General features: G+C 41.4%; 1 protein-coding gene across 4 annotated transcripts in view; it reads right to left on the minus strand.

Moving 5' to 3' along the window:
- Positions 1-22680, minus strand: part of LOC115168970 (agrin) — a 404724-nt gene that overhangs the window by 172114 nt on the left and 209930 nt on the right. For all 4 annotated transcript variants that reach the window (XM_029724547.1, XM_029724548.1, XM_029724550.1 and 1 more), the window contains one exon: positions 7351-7566. In XM_029724547.1, coding sequence (XP_029580407.1) covers positions 7351-7566 — 216 coding nt within the window. The remainder of the gene's footprint in view (positions 1-7350; positions 7567-22680) is intronic.

Raw genomic sequence — 22680 nt, forward strand, 5'->3', positions numbered from 1 at the left:
TCCTGCAGTCAGCATGCCAATTGCATGCTCCCTCAAAACTTGAGAAATCTATGGCATTGTGTTGTGTGACAAAACCACACATTGTACAGTGGCCTTTTATTGTCCCCAGCACAAGGTGCACCTGTGTAATGATCATGCTGTTTAATCAGCGTCTTGATATATCACACCTGTCAGGTGGATGGATTATCTTGGCAAAAGAGAAATGCTCACTAACAGGGATGTAAACAAATTTGTGCACAAATTTGAGAGAAATAAGCTTTTTGTGCATCTGGGATCTTTTATTTCAGCTGATGAATGGAACCAACACTTTACATGTAGAGTTTATATTTTTGTTCAGTATATCTTTGAGCATTGCCATGTTAGCATTGACATGAAATCAGTCAAAACACCTCAAAACAAGACATGGTATCAAGAACAAGATTTAACTACCTGAAACGAGTCACTTACGATTCCCCACATGGCAGTTTCTTGTCATGGTTGGTAGCTATCTAGCCATCCAGAATCACAACTTCTGCCCTATTTAAGCGTGCACATCATTTTTGTGATGTTGTCAGCTAACCCGTCTATAGATAAGAGCGAGACTATGTTCCTTGTCAAATGGCAGCCAAGCATCAATCATCATGAAACCAAAATAAGACCCTCAACATTTATTGGAAATGAGCATTGAGCTCACTTTGACCACGCAGTGAAGTTCATCACACCTTACTTTATCTGTAACCTAATAAACTGATTTCCTGAGTCATAGTGGGAGGACCACACACGTTTAAATGGTATTTATTGGAAAAGAGCATTGAGCTCACTTTGACCACGCAGTGAAGTTCATCACACCTTACTTTATCTGTAACCTAATAAACTGATTTCCTGAGTCAGTGAGAGGACCACACATACTTACATGGTATGAGAGTTGTTATATCAATATTTATAAAGGCATTTCCACCACTATTTATCGTATTATGAATTTTACAGTCACAAAAAGATCCCACTTTATCTAGAGTATGTTGTTTGTCAACACTTGGAAAGTTTACCAACAAATTTGCTGCTTCCATCAGGCCTGTTGTGACATTTTTTATCCGACATGTACTTTACTCACATTAAAAGGTTGGATGGAAACCTGGTTAGTGAGAGATAGAGAATGGTAGGAGATGGAGAGATAAATATACAGTGAAGGGAAGAAGGGGGGGAGAGAGGAAAAGAGAAAGAGGAAGGATAGAGAGAATGGTGATGGAAAGAGGGGAGATGTCGAAAAAAATACCAGTGCTGGTGTGAAAGAGGAGAGGGAGAGAAAGAATGAGAGTGAGTCTAGTCTATCAACGGTGCGTGAGGCAGGGCATGCTCCAGGACCACCCTACACACACACACACACACAACATACACACACACACACACAAAATTGATCTCCCCATCGATCTGGGCGCTACAAAATAAATTCTGAGGCACGGGCGCTCGCTGGGATTCCATCTCCTCCCCACCGCAGCGCTCCGCATAGGTTGGGAGATCGAGTGTTTACCCGTCTCTCTCTGTCGGCTCCAAGTTCAATATTAGGAGAGCTAACACAGCTCGAGCTCTCCCGGCCGCCTCTCAAACACACACTGCCCCCAATTTCTCTTCATGTTCTGCTGAACCGTAACCCTGGTTAAGTGCCGGCTGCCTTCTGTCCCCTCCCGCCTCTTCTTTCTATCGCTTTTCTCTCTGTTCTTCCCTTAAAACGGCAGTTCTCACAATTCAGGGTCATTTAAACAGATTTATACAAAGCAGAGCACCCTGTGTTTTTAATTCAAATGATATCAGGCTATTATCAGCATGCTGGACCAGTGAACTAACCCATAGAAATGTGGCTCCGCTCCCAAATTACCCATTTTATAAAGAGGGAATTAATGAAAAGAGCTGCTTAGGCTGGGATGTCCATGAAGGCCAGTGCTGGCTGAGTTATGTGCACAATAAAAACCCACTAAACTGTTCAGATGTAGTGGCCATACATTGACTTGGTATCTGGAGTGGCCAGAGGCACGATCCAGGCCTTTATCTTACAGCGCAGTACATTACAACTTGAATACTGGCATTTGCTTTAATATGGTACTACATTATCCATGCCTTGCCCATTCAAATGGGAGGGCCATCAACATGTAATGAGAAAAAAATATATGGTCTCACTTTATAGTGCTTATGACGACTTTAGGAATGCCCTATGAAGCCTTTATAAGTTGTGGTTTGTTTAAAGTGTGAAAAATATGAAGAAATACAATAAAACCTGAAGGACTGCTAAATAGTTGGTTAAATAGTTAACCAATAGCTACCCGGAATATTGGCATTGACCCTTTTTGCAATGGTCTCTTGACTCATCACATACGCTGCTGTACTGTTAATTGTCTATCTACCTAGTCACTTTATCCCTACCTACATCTACCTCAACTACCTCATACCCCCTGCACATCTACTCGCTACTGGTACCCCATGTATATTGTGTTATTTTTTCAGACTATTTCTGTTGTTGTTTTAGGGGGGGGGGGCCCATAAGAAAGAATTTCACTGTTAGTCTATAGCTGTTGTTTACGAACCATGTGACGAATTGAATTGGAAGTGTGGTATATGGCCAATATGCCACGGCCAAAGGCTGTTCTTAAGCAGGACCCAACGCGGAGTACCTGGATACAGCCCTTAGCCATGGTATATTGGCCATATATCACAAACCCCCGAGGTACCTTATTGCTATTATAAACTAGTTACCGACATAATTAAAGTAGTAAAAATAAATGTTTTGTCATACCCATGGTATACAGTCTAATATACCACGGCTTTCAGCCAATCAGCAATCAGGGCTCGAACCACCCAGTTTATTATGTCTGATATTCCACGGCTTTCAGCCAATCAGCATCCAGGACCTAAAGTACCCTGTTAATATACTTATAAAACATATACTTCCTCTTCACTCCCTCCCTCCAGCAGATCTCTCCACCACCCCAGACAACAACATAATACCAGCCAGTGTGAGCTGCCTGGACCTTCTGTGCTGACAAAATGTATTGGATGGAGAAAGAGAATAAGAACCTGTCATCCAGTTTCCCCTGACCCGCTGCGCCCCTCTCTCTGCTTCTCGTCTTCTAGTTTGCTATTTTTTCTCAGTGTGAAACTGTCAAATGGAACTCTTTTATATACAGAAGTACAGTGTTTGTCATTTGGGAATAATACTGCTGTCCAGCATCTCTCATTGTTGACTTTAAATGCATCGTGAAGGGACTATAGATAAGAGCATTGGATAAATCAAACTGAGTAGCGACATAGCGCTGTATTCTATGATTTCCCCCCACAAATGAACACATTTTATTAATCCTTGAAAGCCTCATATTTCCAATTACTGTGTACATATACACTCTGCATTCAAAATCAAATCAACGCTAAGTATCTTAAGTAGCTCCTAATGCCCTGTATACACAATTACTTATTAATGACTGATTGAGTCGTTAACATACACCACCGTTCAAAAGTTTGGGGTCACTTAGAAATGTCCTTGTTTTTGAAAGAACAACACATTTTTTGTCCATTAAAATAACTTCAAATTGATCAGATATACTGTGTAGACATTGTTAATGTTGTAAATGACTATTGTAGCTGGAAACGGCAGATTGTTTATGGAATATCTACATAGGCGTACAGAGGCCCATTATCAGCAACCATCACTCCTGTGTTCCAATGGCACGTTGTGTTAGCTAATCCAAGTTTATCATTTTAAAAGGCTAATTGATCATTAGAAAACCCTTTTGCAATTATGTTAGCACAGCTGAAAACTGTGTGCTCATTAAAGAAGCAATAAAACTGGTGTCACGCCCTGAACTGAAAGAGACGTTTTATTTCTCTATTTTGTTAGGCTGGGTGTGGGGTGGGCATTCTATGTGTTATATTTCTATGTTGTTTTTTTCCTTTGATTGGCTTAGTATGGTTTCCAATCAGAGGCTATCGCTGTCTATCGTTGTCTCTGATTGGGAATCATACTTAGGCAGCCCTTTTTCCCTCCTTGTTGTGGGATCTTGTTTTTGTACTGCTCAGTAAAGCCTGCAGAACGTGATGTTCGTTTTCCATTGTTTTGTTATTTTGATTTAGTGTTCTGAGTTACAATAAATATGAGCACTTTCCCTGCTGTACCTTGGTCTACTCCTTTCGATGATCGTCATAACTGGTCGTCTTTAGACTAGTTGAGTATCTGGAGCATCAGCATTTGTGGGTTAGATTACAGGCTCAAAATGGCCAGAAACAAAGAACTTTCTTCTGAAACTCATCGGTCTATTCTTGTTCTATGAAATGAAGGCTATTCCATGCGAGAAATTGCCAAGAAACTGAAGATCTTGTACAATGCTGTGTACTAATCCCTTCAAAATACAGCGCAAACTAGCTCTAACCAGAATAGGAGTGGGAGGCCCCGGTGCACAACTGAGCAAGAGGACAAGTACATTAGAGTGTCTAGTTTGAGAAACCGATGCCTCACAAGTCCTCAACTGGCAGCTTCATTAAATAGTACCAGCAAAACACCAGTCTCAATGTCAACAGTGAAGAGGCGACTCTGGGATGCTGGCCTTCAAGGCAGAATTCCTCTGTCCAGTGTCTGTGTTCTTTTGCCCATCTTAATCTTTTCTTTTTATTGGCCAGTCTGAGATATGGCTTTTTCTTTGCAACTCTGCCTAGAAGGCCAGCATCCTGGTGTCGCCTCTTCACTGTTGAAGATCAGCACTCCTACTCTGAGACACTTTGTGGATATGGGCCCTTTACACCGCAGTCCTCGCTGGTCATAATCAATACAGAAGCGGCTTTTCTTATTTTTGTGAAAAGCAGCATAGTCACTAAATCTCCCGATGCAGATCTTGTTCATCAGGAGGAAGTTGCGCCCCACAGGCCACCATCACCCTTTACCCAGAGCTCCACTGTGCTCCCAGCGGGTAAGACTGGATAATTATGGGCCTTTTGATGGCTGTATATGGCCTGTTCCTCTAGCTGATGTAATTACCTCCCTCTCTCTCTCTCTTTCTCTTTATCCATCTCTCTCTCTCTTTATCCATCTGTCTTTCTTTATCAGTTCTCTGTTTCTCTCCCTATCTCTCTCTCCCTTCCCTCCCTTTTTCTTCCCTCCATCCCTCCCTCCTTCTCTCTCTCCCCCTTCCATCCCTCTCTTCTTGTTCCCTCCCTCCCTCTTTCTCTCCCTTCCCTCCCCCTCGCTCCCTCCCTCTCTGTCTCCCTTCCTCTCTTTCTCGCTCTCTCTTTCTGTTCCTGTTTCCTTCCCTCTATCTGGCAAGCCCTTTAGTCACACAGGCCCTGCTATTAGCCAGCCACTAGCCAGCACAGCAATCAGCTGATGGATTAGCATTGTAGCGACAGCATAGACAAAAAAACACGACACAAAGCCCATTGTAGCATATTGCTTTGTGCTTTCAGCCCTGCAAACCTCTAGTGGAGTGGCTGGTGCTGCTATGCTAACTAGTTGTGGTTACGATGAGCCAAATAGGCTTCATTGGAGACTGCTGTTATTGTATGTTGGCTCTGGACCATGGTAGACAGACACAGCGTGCATCGAGGTGTTTTGTCATCTGGTGGCTGGTATAACTTGTGATAGAAGCCACACCATTTCAAACACATAATGGCATTTCTAATAGGCTTATGGCAAGTTTCTTCAAATCCTGTCATAATACTGTATCTATGTGATGACATAACAGCTTCTTTACTCGCAGAGGTACAGAACATGCCACTGTACTGTAGCGTAATGCTAGCAGGACTCATTCTGAAGGTATGAAAGAGCACAAAAGACTGCAATGGACTCAATAGTAGCTAGTGTGATGCTAGCTGAGAAACTATACAATACATCAGGGTTCAGCTCTACACAGCACAACACTGACTGAAACAGACTGAATAGTACCATAATGCTAGCTAGGACTCTCTATACATAAGCGACCGGTACAGTAGTAGTAGACAAAACTGACTGAACAGTAGCTAGCGTAATGCTAGTTAGCTGATCTCACCGTACTGTAAATACAACACTTCATGTCAGTACACAACACTGACCAGTAATAGCTAACGGGAAGCCAATGGACTGAAACAGACTGAATAGCACAGTGCCTTCAGAAAGTATTCATACCCCTTGACCTAGACACACTGAATTCAAAATGGATTACCCATCTACACACAATACACCATAATGTCAAAGTGAAAACATGTTTTTAGTAACGTTTGCAAATTTATTGAAAATGAAATATTTACTTAAGTATACACACCCTTGAGTAAATACATGCTAGAATCCCCTTTGGCAGTGATTAAAGCTGTGAGTCTTTCTGGGTAAGTCTGAAGGACCTTTGCCCACCTAGATTGTATAATATTTGCCCATTATTCTTTTTAAAATTCTTCAAGCTCTGTCAAGTTGGTTGTTGATCATTGCTTTTCAAGCCGTTTTACGTCACAACTAACTAGGCCACTCAGGAACATTCAATGTCGTCTTGGTAAGCAACTCCAGTCTATATTCGGCCTTGTGTTTTAGATTATTGTCCTGCTGAAAGGTGCATTTGACTCCCAGTGTCTGTCGGAAAGCAGACTGAACCAGGTCTCCACTAGGATTTTGCCTGTGCTTAGCTCTATTCTGTTTATTTCTATTCTGAAAAACTCTCTAGTCCTTGCAAATGCAGCTACTGTACCACCATGCTTGAAAATATGAAGAGTGGTACTCAGTGATGTGCTGTGTTGAATTTTCCCCAAATATAATGCTTTGTATTCAGGACTTAAAGTACATTTCTTTGCTAATTTTTTTGCAGTTTTACTTTAGTGCCTTATCGCAAACAAGATGCATGTTTTGGAATATTTTTTTCTGTACATGAGTCCTTCTCTTCACTGTCATTTAGGTTAGTATTGTGGAGTAACTACAATGTTGTTGATCCATCCTCAGTTTTCTCCTATCACAGCCATTAAACTCAGCCTCATGGTGAAATCCCTCAGCGGTTTCCTTCCTCTCCGGCAACTGAGTTAGGAAGGACGCCTGTATCTTTGTAGTGACTGGATGTATTGATACACCATCCGTAGTGTAATTAGTAACTTCACCATGCTCATAGAGACATTCAATGTCTGTTTATTTTTACCCATCGTCCAATAGGTGCCCTTCTTTGTGAGGCATTGGAAAACCTCCCTGGTACTTATTGACTCAAGCCATTTCACTTTTAATGTTTGACATTATGTGGTATTGTGTGTAGGCCAGTGACACAAAATCTAACTGTATCAATTTTAAATTCAGGCTCTAACACATTTTTTTGGGGGAAAAAGTCAAGGGGTGTGAATACTTTCTGAAAGCACTGTATCTAGCATGACGTGCTAGCTAGCAAGACTCACCGCAGGGTCCTTTGCGCAGCACCTTGATGCGCCGCTGCGTGTTGCACTGGGCCTTCTCCAGCTCACACTCATTGGAGTAGGTCGAGGAGTCCGAGCCACACACAGGCGCCACAACCGACGGACACACCATCTTCTTGCAGACGCACTCTGTCTTGGAGGGGGCAGCCGCATCACGTTCACATACTGACCCAAAGCCGCATAGCATTCCTCTGCAATCTGAGAAGAAATAAAAACTATTCAGGTTAGAACTGATTGGAATGTTTGATTTGAAAAAGATAGAGAAAATGGGCAATGCAGTATGTTATTTGCGAGGGTGGAAATGTCCCAATGGCCAAAGGGAGTACAACTTTCAGACCGTTCAAAAACACTTCAAAAAATGCCGTTACTGAAAGTTAAAGGGCCTTAGCTACATGACAGTTGACAATTGACAAAAAACAGAGTTAACGACTAGTTTACTCGATATATCCATGGGTTAAAAAGCTTCGTTACTACTCCAAATACAGGAGCTACATACAGTATCCACCACATATACCTACGTCTTTATTGACCCCTGTAATATAGACGTCAGCTTGGTACCTTGAGCATCACTTATCTGGCCAGTGGCCACACATCCATACCACTACACTAAAGCTGATTAAAACAGAATGTAACTCTCACAGGTAGGGGATTTGAATACAATTCAATGAGACTGACTGAGGACAAAGCATATTCTTTCCTGGCTGAGCTTAGGAGGGCCCTGATCTTAAGAGTCTCCTTGTTTTGGAGCTTTTGATGGCCATTGCGGCCCCTTCGGATGCCCCCACTCTCCTATTCAGTCCCCCCCTCCACAGATCCCCCCCAGCTATGTCTTATCACTGGTTCCCAGGCCAGTGCTAAACGCGAGGGGGCATGTTCACTTGGACTAGCCCGGCAGCTGTCTGTCTCGCTCTCACTTGCTGTTGAACACACACACACAGGCGCACACATATACACTACACACTCATGTACGCACACACACACACATATATTAATACACAGCTCTGTTATGCGTGTGTGTGTGTGTGTGTGTGTGTGTGGAAGGAGAGGGCGGCATCTGTTCCAGCATCTGTCTTAGGCTTCCAGATCTTTCTCTACCCCCTCTCCATTGACAGGTGAGTGTGTGTGTCTGTGTTACAGTGAGAGAGGACAGGCGAGGGCTTCCGTTCTCAATGTGAGACCACCTGAGGAACTGAAGCCTGACAGATACCTGAGCTAGTCTTTCTTTGGTTGAAGGGGGAAGAAAAAAAGAGAGCGAAAGAGAGAGCGTGTGTGTGTTTTGTGTATGTGCAGTGTGCAGTGTGTGTGTGTATGTGCAGGGTGTGTACGTTTTGTGTGTGTATGTGCAGGGTGTGTGTGTGTATGTGCAGGGTGTGTGTGTGTGTGGGGGGGGCGAGTATGAGAGGTGCAACTATGGAGTCTGACAGCACATGGTCAGTAATGTGAAAACCATGTCAAGACTCCTTCAATGCTCCTCTCTCCTCTAGTGCCTGTGAACAATGGCTATATGGTTACTTTTAGCTGTCAGATCACCCCACAGGCATGTGTGTGTGTATTGTGTGTGTGGATGTGTTTAACTGTACTTGTGAAGTCCCCACAAGAATAGTAAACAAACAAAAATTGACCAACTGGGACATTTTTGTTGGTCCCCACGAGGTCAAATGGTATTTCTAGGTGTTTTATGATAAAAGTTAAAATTAGTGCTAGGGTTAGAATTAGTGCTAGGGTTAGAATTAGTGCTCGGGTTAGAATTAGTACTCGGGTTAGAATTAGTGCTAAGGTTAAAATTAGTGCTTGGGTTAGAATTAGTGCTCGGGTTAGAATTAGTGCTCGGGTTAGAATTAGTGCTAGGGTTAGAATTAGTGCTTGGGTTAGAATTAGTGCTCGGGTTAGAATTAGTGCTAGGGTTAGAATTAGTGCTCGGGTTAGAATTAGTACTCAGGTTAGAATTAGTGCTAAGGTTAGAATTAGTGCTCAGGTTAGAATTAGTGCTAGGGCTAGAATTAGGTTTAGGAGCTAGAGTTGGACCTTTAAATTACATGCTGGTGGATTTCTTTCTACCCACTGGAGAACATCCCATTTGAGAGAGAGAGCATGTCCAGTTTGTGGCTTTAATGAAAGAAAATGCCTTGTCCTTGTAATGCTCACTCTGTTTTGGGGAGAGATCATCCATAATACATGATGTCATGCTCTCACTGGTGAGAGAGGGGTGTGTGGACTGATATGGGATAGTTAGATATGACAGTGTTGACAGAAATTACAAGAAAAACAACTCTAGGAACTGCTTAGATGTTAGAGGATGCTAGACAGTTCGCAATTAAGTCATTGTTAGTAAAAACAATGTGTTTACCTCAGAGTTTGTATTGTATTACTTCCACAATATGTTGCATGATTACTTCATCTTCATACTGTTCTTTTCTCTCTCTGTGGGATGAAACTGTAGGACTGCAACAGTGGGACTGTGTTATATCTAGTGAACTATCCCTTACGAAAAAAGACTACAGTCACAGTTCAGTATAACTTCAGTATACTGCAAATACTGCGTCCAAAATAAAAACAGCAGTTCAACTGCAGATATTCTGCAATTACTGTGTCCAAAACACCACAATTGACTGCACTTTTACTGCAGTTTCAAAACTGCAATCTTTTTTGTAGGTTTGCCCATCTGAAAATCAATACACATAATATTGGGGTGGGGGGGAATTGTATGGGTGAGTATGAAGACTTTAAATCTAAAAGGCAGATTTAGTAAACATCACACGATTTCTGTGTGAGGTACAGTTGAAGTCGGAAGTTTACATACACTTAGGTTGGAGTCATTAAAACTAGTTTTTCAACCACTCCACAAATTTCTTGTTAACAAACTATAGTTTTGGCAAGTCGGTTAGGACATCTACTTTGTGCAAGACACACACAATTTTTTTAAACAATTGTTTCCAGACAAATTTTCACTTAATCACAATTCCAGTAGGTCAGAAGTTTACATACATTAAGTTGACTGTGCCTTCAAACAGCTTGGAAAAATCCAGAAAATGATGTCATGGCTTTTCAAGCTTCTGAAAAGCTAATTGACATCATTTGAGTCAATTGGAGGTGTACCTGTGTATGTATTTCAAGGCCTACCTTCAAACTCAGTGCCTCTTTGCTTGACATCATGGGAAAATCAAAAGAAATCAGCCAAGACCTCAGAATTTTTTTGTTGTAGACCTCCACAAGTCGGGTTCATCCTTGGGAGCAATTTCCAAACGCCTGAAGGTACCACGCTCATCTGTACAAACAATAGTACGCAAGTATAAATACCATGGGACCACGCAGCCGTCATACCGCTCAGGAAGGAGATGCATTCTGTCTCCTATAGATGAACATACTTTGGTGCGAAAAGTGCAAATCAATCCCAGAACAACAGCAAAGGACTTTGTGAAGATGCTGGAGGAAACAGGTACAAAAGTATCTATATCCACAGTAAAACGAGTCCTATATTGACATAACCTGAAAGGCCGCTCAGCAAGGAAGAAGCCACTGCTCCAAAACTGCCATAAAAGACAGACTACGGTTTGCAACTGCACATGGGGACAAAGATCGTACTTTTTGGGGAAATGTCCTCTGGTCTGATGAAACAAAAATAGAACTGTTTGCCCATAATGACCATAGTTATGTTTGGAGGAAAAAGGGGGAGGCTTGCAAGCCGAAGAACACCATCCCAACCATGAAGCACGGGGGTGGCAGCATCATGTTGTGGGGGTGCTTTGCTGCAGGAGGGACTGGTGCACTTAACAAAATAGATGGCATCATGATAAAGGAAAATGATGTGGATATATTGAAGCAACATCTCAAGACATCAGTCATGAAGTTAAAGCTTGGTCGAAAACGGGTCTTCCAAATGAACAATGACCCCAAGCATTCTTCCAAAGTTGTGGTAAAATGGTTTAAGGTATTGGAGTGGCCATCTCAAAGCCCTGACCTCAAGCCTATAGAAAATTTGGGAATGTGATGAAAGAAATAAAAGCTGAAATAAATCATTCTCTCTACTATTATTCTGACATCTCACATTCTTAAAATAAAGTGGTGATTCTAACTGACCTAAAACAGGGAATATTTACTAGGATTAAATGCCAGGAATTGTAAAAAACTGAGTTTTTAAATGTATTTGGGTAAGGTCTATGTAAACTTCCGACTTCAACTGTAAGTATTGCAGTACAGTGAGGGAAAAAAGTATTTGATCCCCTGCTGATTTTGTACGTTTGCCCACTGACAAAGAAATGATCAGTCTATAATTTTAATGGTAGGTTTATTTGAACAGTGAGAGACAGAATAACAACAAAAAAATCCAGAAAAACGCATGTCAAAAATGTTATAAAATGATTTGCATTTTAATGAGGGAAATAAGTATTTGACCCCTCTGCAAAACATGATTTAGTACTTGGGGGAAAACCCTTGTTGGCAATCACAGAGGTCAGACGTTTCTTGTAGTTGGCCACCAGGTTTGCACACATCTCAGGAGGGATTTTGTCCCACTCCTCTTTGCAGATCTTCTCCAAGTCATTAAGGTTTCGAGGCTGACGTTTGGTAACTTGAACCTATAGCTCCCTCCACAGATTTTCTATGGGATTAAGGTCTGGAGACTGGCTAGGCCACTCCTGGACCTTAATGTGCTTCTTCTTGAGCCACTCCTTTGTTGCCTTGGCCGTGTGTTTGGGGTCATTGTCATGCTGGAATACCCATCCACGACCCATTTTCAATGCCCTGGCTGAGGGAAGGAGGTTCTCACCCAAGATTTGACGGTACATAGCCCCGTCCATCGTCCCTTTGATGCGGTGAAGTTGTCCTGTCCCCCAAAGCATAATGTTTCCACCTCCATGTTTGACGGTGGGGATGGTGTTCTTGGGGTCATAGGCAGCATTCCTCCTCCTCCAAACACGGCGAGTTGAGTTGATGCCAAAGAGCTCCATTTTGGTCTCATCTGACCACAACACTTTCACCCAGTTGTCCTCTGAATCATTCAGATGTTCATTGGCAAACTTCAGACGGGCATGTATATGTGCTTTCTTGAGCAGGGGGACCTTGCGGGCGCTGCAGGATTTCAGTCCTTCACGGCGTAGTGTGTTACCAATTGTTTTCTTGGTGACTATGGTCCCAGCTGCCTTGAGATCATTGACAAGATCCTACCGTGTAGTTCTGGGCTGATTCCTCACCGTTCTCATGATCATTGCAACTCCACGAGGTGAGATCTTGCATGGAGCCCCAGGCCGAGCGAGATTGATAGTTCTTGTGTGTTTCTTCCATTTGCGAATAATCGCACCAACTGTTGTCACCTTCTCACCAAGCTGCTTGGCGATGGTCTTGTAGCCCCTTCCAGCCTTGTGTAGGTGTACAATCTTGTCCCTGACATCCTTGGAGAGCTCTTTGGTCTTGGCCATGGTGGAGAGGTTGGAATCTGATTGATTGATTGCTTCTGTGGTCAGGTGTCTTTTATATAGGTAACAAACTGAGATTAGGAGCACTCCCTTTAAGAGTGTGCTCCTAATCTCAGCTCGTTACCTGTATAAAAGACACCTGGGAGCCAGAAATCTTTCTGATTGAGAGGGGGTCAAATACTTATTTCCCTCATTAAAATGCTAATCATTTTATAACATTTTTGACATGCGTTTCTCTGGATTTTTTGTTGTTACTCTGTCTCTCACTGTTCAAATAAACCTACCATTAAAATTATAGACTGATCATTTCTTTGTCAGTGGGCAAACGTACAAAATCAGCAGGGGATCAAATACTTTTTCCCTCACTGTATAGCTTTAGTTTTAAAATATTCCACAAGTTTTGTTTGGTTTTTGCAGAGAGGATCCGGAGGGAGGAGATTAATAAATAAGTGAAAGGGTTATCCCTGAACTTTACACGGGTGCCAATAATATTTCATATCTTTTCAAATACTTTAGCTGTACTCGATTAAGCTTGCTTGTTGCAATGGGACCAATAGAAAAGTCCTACAAGTGCAAACCAGGGAACGGTGCCAACTGGTAAACCCTAGTTTCTGATTGGCTAGCTTTGAGAGATGCGCTTGGCTAGCTTCACGAGCCTGTTGCGGCTGAAGGGAATCCCGCTGGTGGTGCGAAATGGTTTTACCTCACGAATCAACGATGACTGAACTCAAGGTAAGCACATTTTGGATATATTGTTTGTAATTTATCACTTATAAAAAAAAAAGAAATTAAATTAGCCTAAATTAAATTAGCCTGTGTGAATTCCAGCCTGCGGAAACCTCTACTGGTTTGTTTGTTTAACAAGCCAAAGATGTCTATACTTGTTGATGTGGAAGTTAGATGATAGATTAGCTAATAAATAATTAGCTAAACTATAATCTAATGGTGAAGCTGCTATTGTGACAACTGGCTAAAATACTAATGTTAATATTATGTTCACCACCTGAATGAATTTTAATGAGTCAGATTAATTATTTGAAGTGTTCTCTTTTGGTCTGCTATAGTCTAGATATGGCATATACGATTGAAAGTTATGGAAAGGTAGATAAGATGATATTATGGAGGATCATTATTTATTTTGCATGTTTGTCAGGTACAAGGTTAGTGTAGGGAGTTGATAAGGAGGTGTGGGAGTCCTGAGAAGCTCTCTGCAAATAGCCTATTTGCTTACCTGCACCAGACCAAGAGTAAAAAGCCAGAGATCCGTTTGATTTGATGGATTCAGGGAAGCTTATCCTTCATTTATTTTGTGGTGGTTGCAATAATGTTTATTTAAGTTGGATTTCACAAAAAAGGGGTTAAAAGTAAAAAAAGAAGTTCACTTTACCACTTTAAATGTTTTGTTTCAGGTGAAGCTGCTGATCTAGGCAGGGACATCGGGATGTTGGCGAGTACATTTATAGACTTTAAAGGAGCTGACAGCAGCATGTATCAAGGCACAAGGTGAGACCCAGATGCAGACACAGGAGGCAGATGGTTGGAGTCTTACAATGTTTAATAATCCAAAGGGGTAGGTAAGATAATAGTCGTGGACAGGCAAAAAGGTCAAAACCAGAGACCAGGAGGTACAGAGTGGCAGACAGGCTCGTGGTCAAGGCAGGCAAAATGGTCAGGCAGGCGGGTACAGAATCCAGAAACAGGCAAGGGTCAAAAACTAGAGGACTAGAAAAAGGAGAATAGCAAAAGGAGTACGGAAAAAAAACACGCTGGTTTACTTGACTAAACATACAAGGCGAACTGGCACAGAGAGACAGGAAACACAGGGATAAATACACTGGGGAAAATAAGCGACACCTGGAGGGGGTGGAGACAATCACAGGAACAGGTGAAACAGATCAGGGTGTCTCTTTATAATTTATAACTGACTTTTTCGGACATAACATACTGTAGGTACAGCAGATCCCCTTATTGTATGGGACACTTTTAAATGTGCTTTTAGAGGCCATGCAATTTGATACTGTTCTCTATACAAAAACAATTTAGGCCAAAAGTGTCCATATTAACAAAGGAAATGGAAGGGTTAACAGTACAGATAGATAGCAATACAAACTGTACCATAGAGGCTCAAAATAAGTTGGAGTAAAAACTAAAATAAATGGAGGATCAAGAAAGATCAAGTGTAATATATGACAAAAATAAAGCGAACTGGATGGAATATGGGGAAAAATGCACCACATTATTTTTTCATCTTCAATATTTCAGTGTTATGATGCTAAAATTCTAGAAAAATGCATAGAATTAAAAAGGTATTGTCGGATATTGTTCATCCTAATCAGACAGGTTTTATACATGGACGATACCTTGGAGATAATATAAGACAAGTACTGGAAACAATAGAACACTTTGAAAAATCTGGGAAACGAGGCCTGGTATTCATAGCTGACTTCGAAAAGGTTTTTGTTAAAGTATGACTGGAGTTTTTATATACATTTTGGAGAATATCTTTATAAAATGGGTTAAAGTTATGTTTAGTAACCCTAGGTGTAAAATAGTAAATAATGGCTACTTCTTAGAACGTTTTAAACTGTCAAGAGGAGTAAAACAAGGTTGTCCACTGCCGACTTATCTATTTATTATTGCCATCGAAATGTTAGCTGTTGAAATCTGATCTTAACTTTCGGTTATTTGAAAATGTAATAATCTTCAAAATATCACTATTTTTAAAACAAGCCATAGAAAGTTGGTTGCAATTTCAATTTAATTCACCAGAAAAGACAGAACGAATAAGATCACAGAGGGTATTGTTTAGGATTTTCTCTGAAATGTGAAATAGAAGTTTGATGGATTCAGGGAAGCTCACCATTTATGTATTTTGTGGTGTTTGCAATAATGATTATTTATGTTCACTTTACCACTTTAAATGTTGTTTTGTTTCAGCTGAAGCTGCTGATCTAGGCAGGGACATCGGGATGTTGGCGAGTACATTTATACATTTTAAAGTAGCTGCCTAGTTAAATAAATAAATGTCCCTTGGGCCAAGCCAGATAGAAAGCTTGCTGGGGTGCAACAGTTGAAGTAAATGTATGATAATGCAATTAATAACAATAGAATTATATAGTGATACACTACAGTACTAACTGTTCACTCAAAAGTGATATACAATAACACAATCATTGGTCTGGGAGGACATCTGCTCAGCCATTTCAGAAATGTGTTGGACCAGTACATGACAGAAAGCAAGAACATATTACAGGACAAAATATAATGAAATAAGCTTTGTAATTGTCTGACGTCTTTAATGAGTCAGGTTTAGGGAATATATAGTTTAATTAATCATGTACATCAATAAACACAGACATTTGATTTCCAGTTCTCACACAATCCTGTAAGTACTGTACATACTTTAGCAGAGCAGATGTTAAAGCCTGCACACACAGTATCAAATCATTTGTCACGTGCACTGAATAAAACAGGTGTAGACCTTACAGTAGCTCTGCAGTAGATGGGTTGGGCACTCCTGTTTCACACCATACGATGCTGGCATCTTTCAATTTCATCAAGAAGCAAATTACATCTAATACATGACACAAACAACTATGCACACAAACATTTTGTACAGACAGTGTGTTAACTGTTAATATGTCTGACTACATACAAGCTGGGAACAAAAGAAAGAGGCCGAGTCACTCTGGCATTATTAATTCAAAGTGCACTACATTACCACATTCCTGCACTCACATTTGTATGTGCAAAAAGGTGTGTTCATAAACACAAGCAGTATTTTCTTAGTCCTTTTCTCCTTCGTTTTACCCTGACAAACATTGTGTCTGCCCTCTTTCTCTGACCACGGAAACTGGCATATGTATGTCCCCCTGCTGTGTTTTGTCCATGTAGTCTCTGGATGTAAAGGGAGAAATGTACCAAAGGCAATCATGTATACCAAATTAGGAAACAGGATTATTAGGTAACAAGGGAGGGCTCTCTTGCTGAAACACTATGGAAACATCAGAGGGCTCATTCAAACAGAGGGAGAAGGGAGGGGGATGTGCTGAATTTTGAATGGACTAGGGCCAAAAGCGAATCTAGAGGTGAATCTCAAAAGATTTTCCTTGATTCCTTGCACCCTCTTCTCTCCTTGCCTCTCTTCTCTCCTCTCATTGGAGATCATGGTCCAAAGGGTGGGACCTCAGATCTTATCCTCCAATGCCTTTTAAGAAGAAGATAAGAGGATGGAAGGAATCCAGGAAAGACATTTGAAGGACAGCACCGTTTGGATCGGCGCTGTTGCCTTACACCAGAACAGAGCGACTCCTAGTAGCCCTAAGACACCACAACAGTCAACAGTGTGAAAAATGATTGATTGCTTATCCAGTGATCATCTTTCACTAATACACATTTAGTTAACACTACAACCGCTAAAACAGTCATTTTGACTCTTCATTATTTCATTGTTTTTATTACTCTGCCATTATTAAAGTCATGCCCCCCTCCTTATTTTCCTAAATAAGTCTGTATAGCACACTGTCGGTGTTAGAGTTTTACTGGAGTTATAACCAGTTTAAGGAGGGCATGTCATTTTTTTAATGGTTTTCCCTCATTGCCCTTCCTTCTCCCAACAGTTGATAGTACAGTGCCCAGCTAGTAATCACTTCGAAACTGAACCTAAACCTACACTATACCGAAACTAATTTCACACATACTGTATAACAGATGAAATAAATTAAATAAAGTATGGGAAAGGGAGTGAATGGGTGAGTTGATGAGCGAGGAGAACGTAACCACCCATTGTGAATGAAGAACAGGGCGAGCCCTTCTATTGTACTCTGGCCCACTTGGAGTAGGCTACACAGTGAGAGTGCGCACAATTTTTACATGCTAAACGGCCTTCAATATTTGGGAAAAGCTCCACATCGGGCAGCAGGTGAGCGAGTGTCGGAGTATGTGGTGATGAGGCTTCTGGAACTTTACATTGAAGAATGACAAGACAATGGGGACACAATAAAGAGAGAACCGGAGACTATTAAGCACTGCAACCAAATAAAGGTATGTCAAAGTGTGTCATGCAAGTGAAAATTACGAAGATTTGTGTCAACTGTTAGGACAAGGGGTAAATGAAATCCAACTGATGCCATTGCGTGAAAACGCACACAATTAAACAGTAATTGACTATTTTTGACTGCTTTCATATCGACACAAAAGTACCAGTCAAAAGTTTGGACACACTACTCATTACAGGATTGTTCTATATTTGTACTATTTTTTACATTGTAGAATAATAGTGAAGACATTAAACTATGAAATAACACATATGGAATCACGTAGTAACCAAAAAAATGCTAAACAAATCTAAATATATTTTAGATTTGAGATTCTTCAAAGTAGCCACCCTTTGCCTTGATGACAGCTTTGCATACTCTTGGCATTCTCTCAACCAGCTTGGAATGCTTTTCCAACAGTCTTGAAAGAGTTCCCACATATGCTGAGCACTTGTTGGCTGCTTTTCCTTCACTCTGTGGTTTAACTCATCTGAAACCATCTCAATTGGGTTGAGGTCGGGTGATTGTGGAGGCCAGGTCATCTGATGCAGCACCATCACTCTCCTTCTTGGTCAAATAGCCCTTAAACTGCCTGGAGGTGTGTTGGGTCATTGTCCTGTTGAAAAACAAATGATAGTCCCACTAAGTGTTACATCTGCCCCTGCCACACCCTCTACTGCTCATCATGTGTCTCCTTGACCTGCCGCCACTCCCCCAGTGCTCTCTCCCTCTCCCTCTCTCTCTGTGTGTGTGATTGTGTGGGTGGAGACAGGTGTGCTGGAGTCAGAGCAGATCCCCACCAGCTGCAACCTGTTCCATAATCAAGACCTCGACAAATACTCAGTCCTTCCACTTCCACACTGCCAGATCATAATCTCTGCTCAGTCAGTCTACGTTTCTAGATGTTTGTTACTATTTAGATCCTGTTATCCTGTTGTGCCTTGCCTGAAATGGTTTTCCTCTCCGCTACAGTTCTGCCCGCTCTGACTCTGGTCCCTGTCTCCAGTCCCACGTCTCCTCATCCTGCTACTCTGCCCTGGATTCCCCACTCTACTGCTCCCTTGGATTCCCCTCTGGACCTGCTTACCCTGTGCCAACCCCTCTCGCTCCAGCCTCAGCCTCCGCACCTGGTTTCCAGCACTCCATCTTCCTCCTGTGTTTCAATAAATACCTTGGTTACTTCATCCCAGTCTCCTCGTCTGAGTCTGCTCTTGGGTTTCCCTGTTCCACTCCGCGTAACACTAAGGGTCCCAGTAATGACAGACTGTCATCTCTCTTTGCAAATATAACATATTTTGATTTGTTTAACACTTTTTTAGTTACTACATGATTCCATATGTGTTATTTCATAGTTTTGATGTTTTCACTATTATTCTACAATGTAGAAAATAGTAAAACTAAATAAAAACCCTTGAATGAGTAGGTGTGTCCTAACTTTTGACTGGCACTGTAACAAGCAGTGAAATAAAAATCTTATTCTAATGTTACCCAAGGCTTTCATAGACACAACCAAATTATTATTTTTGAGATAGCATAAATTAAATGTATTAATTACACTGTTAGAATGTTTCAGTCAGAATGACTGCTCATTAGCTTTAAGGGGGGTCCCTCGAGGCCCAGTGATTCTAGAGTTAAAGGACCAGTATGCATTGGACTTTATGCACCATTTGTACTTTTTGTATGTTTCCAGATTTGCCGCTATTAGAAAATGTATTATGTTAAAATGTATAGTGTTGCTAAAGAGGGCAGCAAAGGGCAAAACTACATGCTACAACTTTAAACAAGCTATGAATATTGTGTGATCTTACTGTTATCCAATTCTTCATGGCAACCACTGATCGGACAACAGTATTCCTGTCAAAATGGCCTCAGTCTCTCTTGACCATCCATCTGTGCATTGCCTAAATGCATTGCCTAAATGCATAGCCTAAATGCATACTATATCAATAATAGCAGGTTTGGGGTCAATTCATAATTACATTGAGAATGTTTTAAATTCCAATTAAATTCTTGAATTTTAAAGGAATTTTAATTGAAGTAGTAAACAGGATACAGAATTGCAATTAGAATTTGAATGTAAGTAAATACAATTGAATTCAGTGAAATTCCCATTGTTAGGGAGGAGAAGATAAAAGCACCTTGTCATTATATCCAGCATCTTTGACTGAATTACATTCTACTTCCTGTCACTCAAATCCTCCATCTTGTAGAGTGTGGCAAATTCAATGTAAATTTCAAGTCATGAGTTGAATGGGAGCAAATTCCAACATTCTAAATCGTGGCCAACCATGATTAATAGATGTTTTATTTGAATTCATGTTCTGTTAAACACCGGTTGAGACACCTGCAAGACATGGAACCAGAATGCTAGGAAACACCTCTTTCAAGTCTCTGTCGAACATCACACATCTAAATGAAAACACATCAGCATCTCTATTTAAAATGCACAAGCTCCTTGATATTGGTCACATGCATGATACTTTTAAAATCCTGGGGTATAGCCTGTTTGAACTACTGCAAGCACACCTCCAGCACATCTGTAGTCTCCTCACATACAATGAAGTAAGAAACAGGAATTCCACGCCCATGATGCTGAATGATTAATGCATAAAATGTGTAACTATAAGCTGTGATTACTTTGTAGGTTGCATCCAGGAAAACCATTACGTTTCTATCTTTGGCAAGTTGCTCCCTCTGCCAATCCCTTCGCAGTACAATGATTAGTGTTTGTTTGGTGGAGTGGAACAGTGGTTGGTAGAAAATGACCTCCTGTTGAAGGTCAGACTTGACCAGTCTGTCAACGCTGATGCTGTCATTCTCACCAAGCCTGGTGGCGGAGGCTAGAGCGCTTTGGATGTTCCACACATCTTTTGGTGTCAGGTAGAAACATCTATCAGACACATTGTGATGACCCTGTTCTTTGGCCCACTGTGTTGCCTTCAAAAGCACCTCAGTTGTGTTGCAGTGTTGACCTATCCACGTCTCTACGAAATGCATCGATGTGTGATTGATGCGATTAATCACATTCTCTGTGCTTTTGACCAGGCCATGACCATTGTGGCACATTTGTTTCTGCACAATGACCCCTTGAAAACTAACACTCATGACAAAGGAGAAACAGATGTAGCTCTTACAAAGAACTGACCCATTCACTAACGCATTTCTGCTCGCCAGTTGTTTCATCTGGTTTCAAAATGGGAACGACTCACTCGCAGGTTGGGGTCATTAGGAAAATGCTAAGTTAGGAAAAGTTGTTTTTCTATTGCTGTTCCGCCAGTGAATGCCCGAGCGGCCCCTAAGCACTCGCTCTTAGATTCCATTTTGGGTTAGAAGAATCTAATTTTGTGTAAGGATGTACGCTGAGAGTCGGGAAGCAAGTTCAGGGAGTGAATACATTTAATAAATAAATGAACAAAACGGCCTGTAGAATACATCTGCCTAAAACGTCCATTGATATTTTACTTACAAGCTCCCAGGGGACTGATGCAGTCAATTATTGATCATAAAAAGCATAGCGAGTGAGTAAACATCTGCTCACGAAGAAGAAACTTTCTTTCCCTCCTTTCTACAACATTATTTCAACGAGCAAGGTCTATTACCTTTTTCATTCCCCTTCTGGACTGAGATTGTGTGTGTGTGTGTGTGTGTGTGTGTGTGTGTGTGTGTGTGTGTGTGTGTGTGTGTGTGTATTTTCTCATTTCCACGTATAAAAGGCCAATCAATTCCCCTCCCGCTCATTGAGCTTCCTGAGCTGTGCCGGGGTTGCTGACCTGGCTCACACCTGCATCAACTTATAATTTATCACACAAACACACACTGCAGCACAACAAACACTCCCACACAGTTTCCCAGACCCAGACAGAGAGAGGGAGGGGAGATGGAGGGAGAGAGGACGAAGAGTGCACAAGACCAGATGGACAGAGTTGAAAGAGATAAAGACAGAGAGCAAGAGAAGATGGTGAGAGGTTAAAGGGAGACCGAGAAAGAGTGAGAGAAAAGAGAGCAAAGAATCAGAAGAAATAAAATACAACTATACTGAACAAAAATATAAACGTAACATGCTACAATTTCAAAGATTTTACTGAGTTACAGTTTATATAAGGAAATCAGTCCATTTAAATACATTTATTAGGCTCTAATCTATGTATTTCATATGACTGGGCAGGGGCACAGCCATGGGTGGGCCTGGGAGGGCATAGACCCACCCACTAGAGAGCCAGGCCCAGCCACTGGGGAGTCAGGCCCAGCCAATCAGAATTAGTTTTGCCCACAAAATGGCTTTATTGCAGACAGAAATACTCCTCAGTTTCATCAGCTGTCAGGGTGGCTGGTCTTAGGCGAGATGAAGAAGCCAGATGTGGAGGTACTGGGCTGGCGTGGTTACACATGGTCTGCGGTTGTGAGGCCGGTTGGACATACTGCCAAATTCTCTAAAACGACGTTGGAGGTGGCTTATGGTATAGAAATTAACATTCAATTCTCTTGCAACACCTCTGGTGGACATTCCTGCAGTCAGCATGCCAATTGCACACTCCCTCAAAACTTGAGACATCTGTGGCATTGTGTTGTGTGACAAAACACAACACATTTTACAATGGCCTTTTATTGCCCCAGCACAAGGTGCACCTGTGTAATCATCATGCTGTTTAATCAGCTTCTTGATATGCCACACCTGTCAGGTGGATGGATTATCTTGACAAAAGAGAAATGCTCACTAAAAGAGATGTGAACAAATTTGTGGACAAAATTTAATAGAAATAAGCTTTTTGTGCACATGGAACATTTCTGAGATCTATATTTGATCTCATGAAACATGGGACCAACACTACATGTTGCGTTTATATTTTGTTCAGTATAAATAGGAG

Source organism: Salmo trutta, chromosome 30 (assembly GCF_901001165.1).
Source record: "Salmo trutta chromosome 30, fSalTru1.1, whole genome shotgun sequence".
In the NCBI taxonomy this organism is placed as follows: domain Eukaryota; kingdom Metazoa; phylum Chordata; class Actinopteri; order Salmoniformes; family Salmonidae; genus Salmo; species Salmo trutta.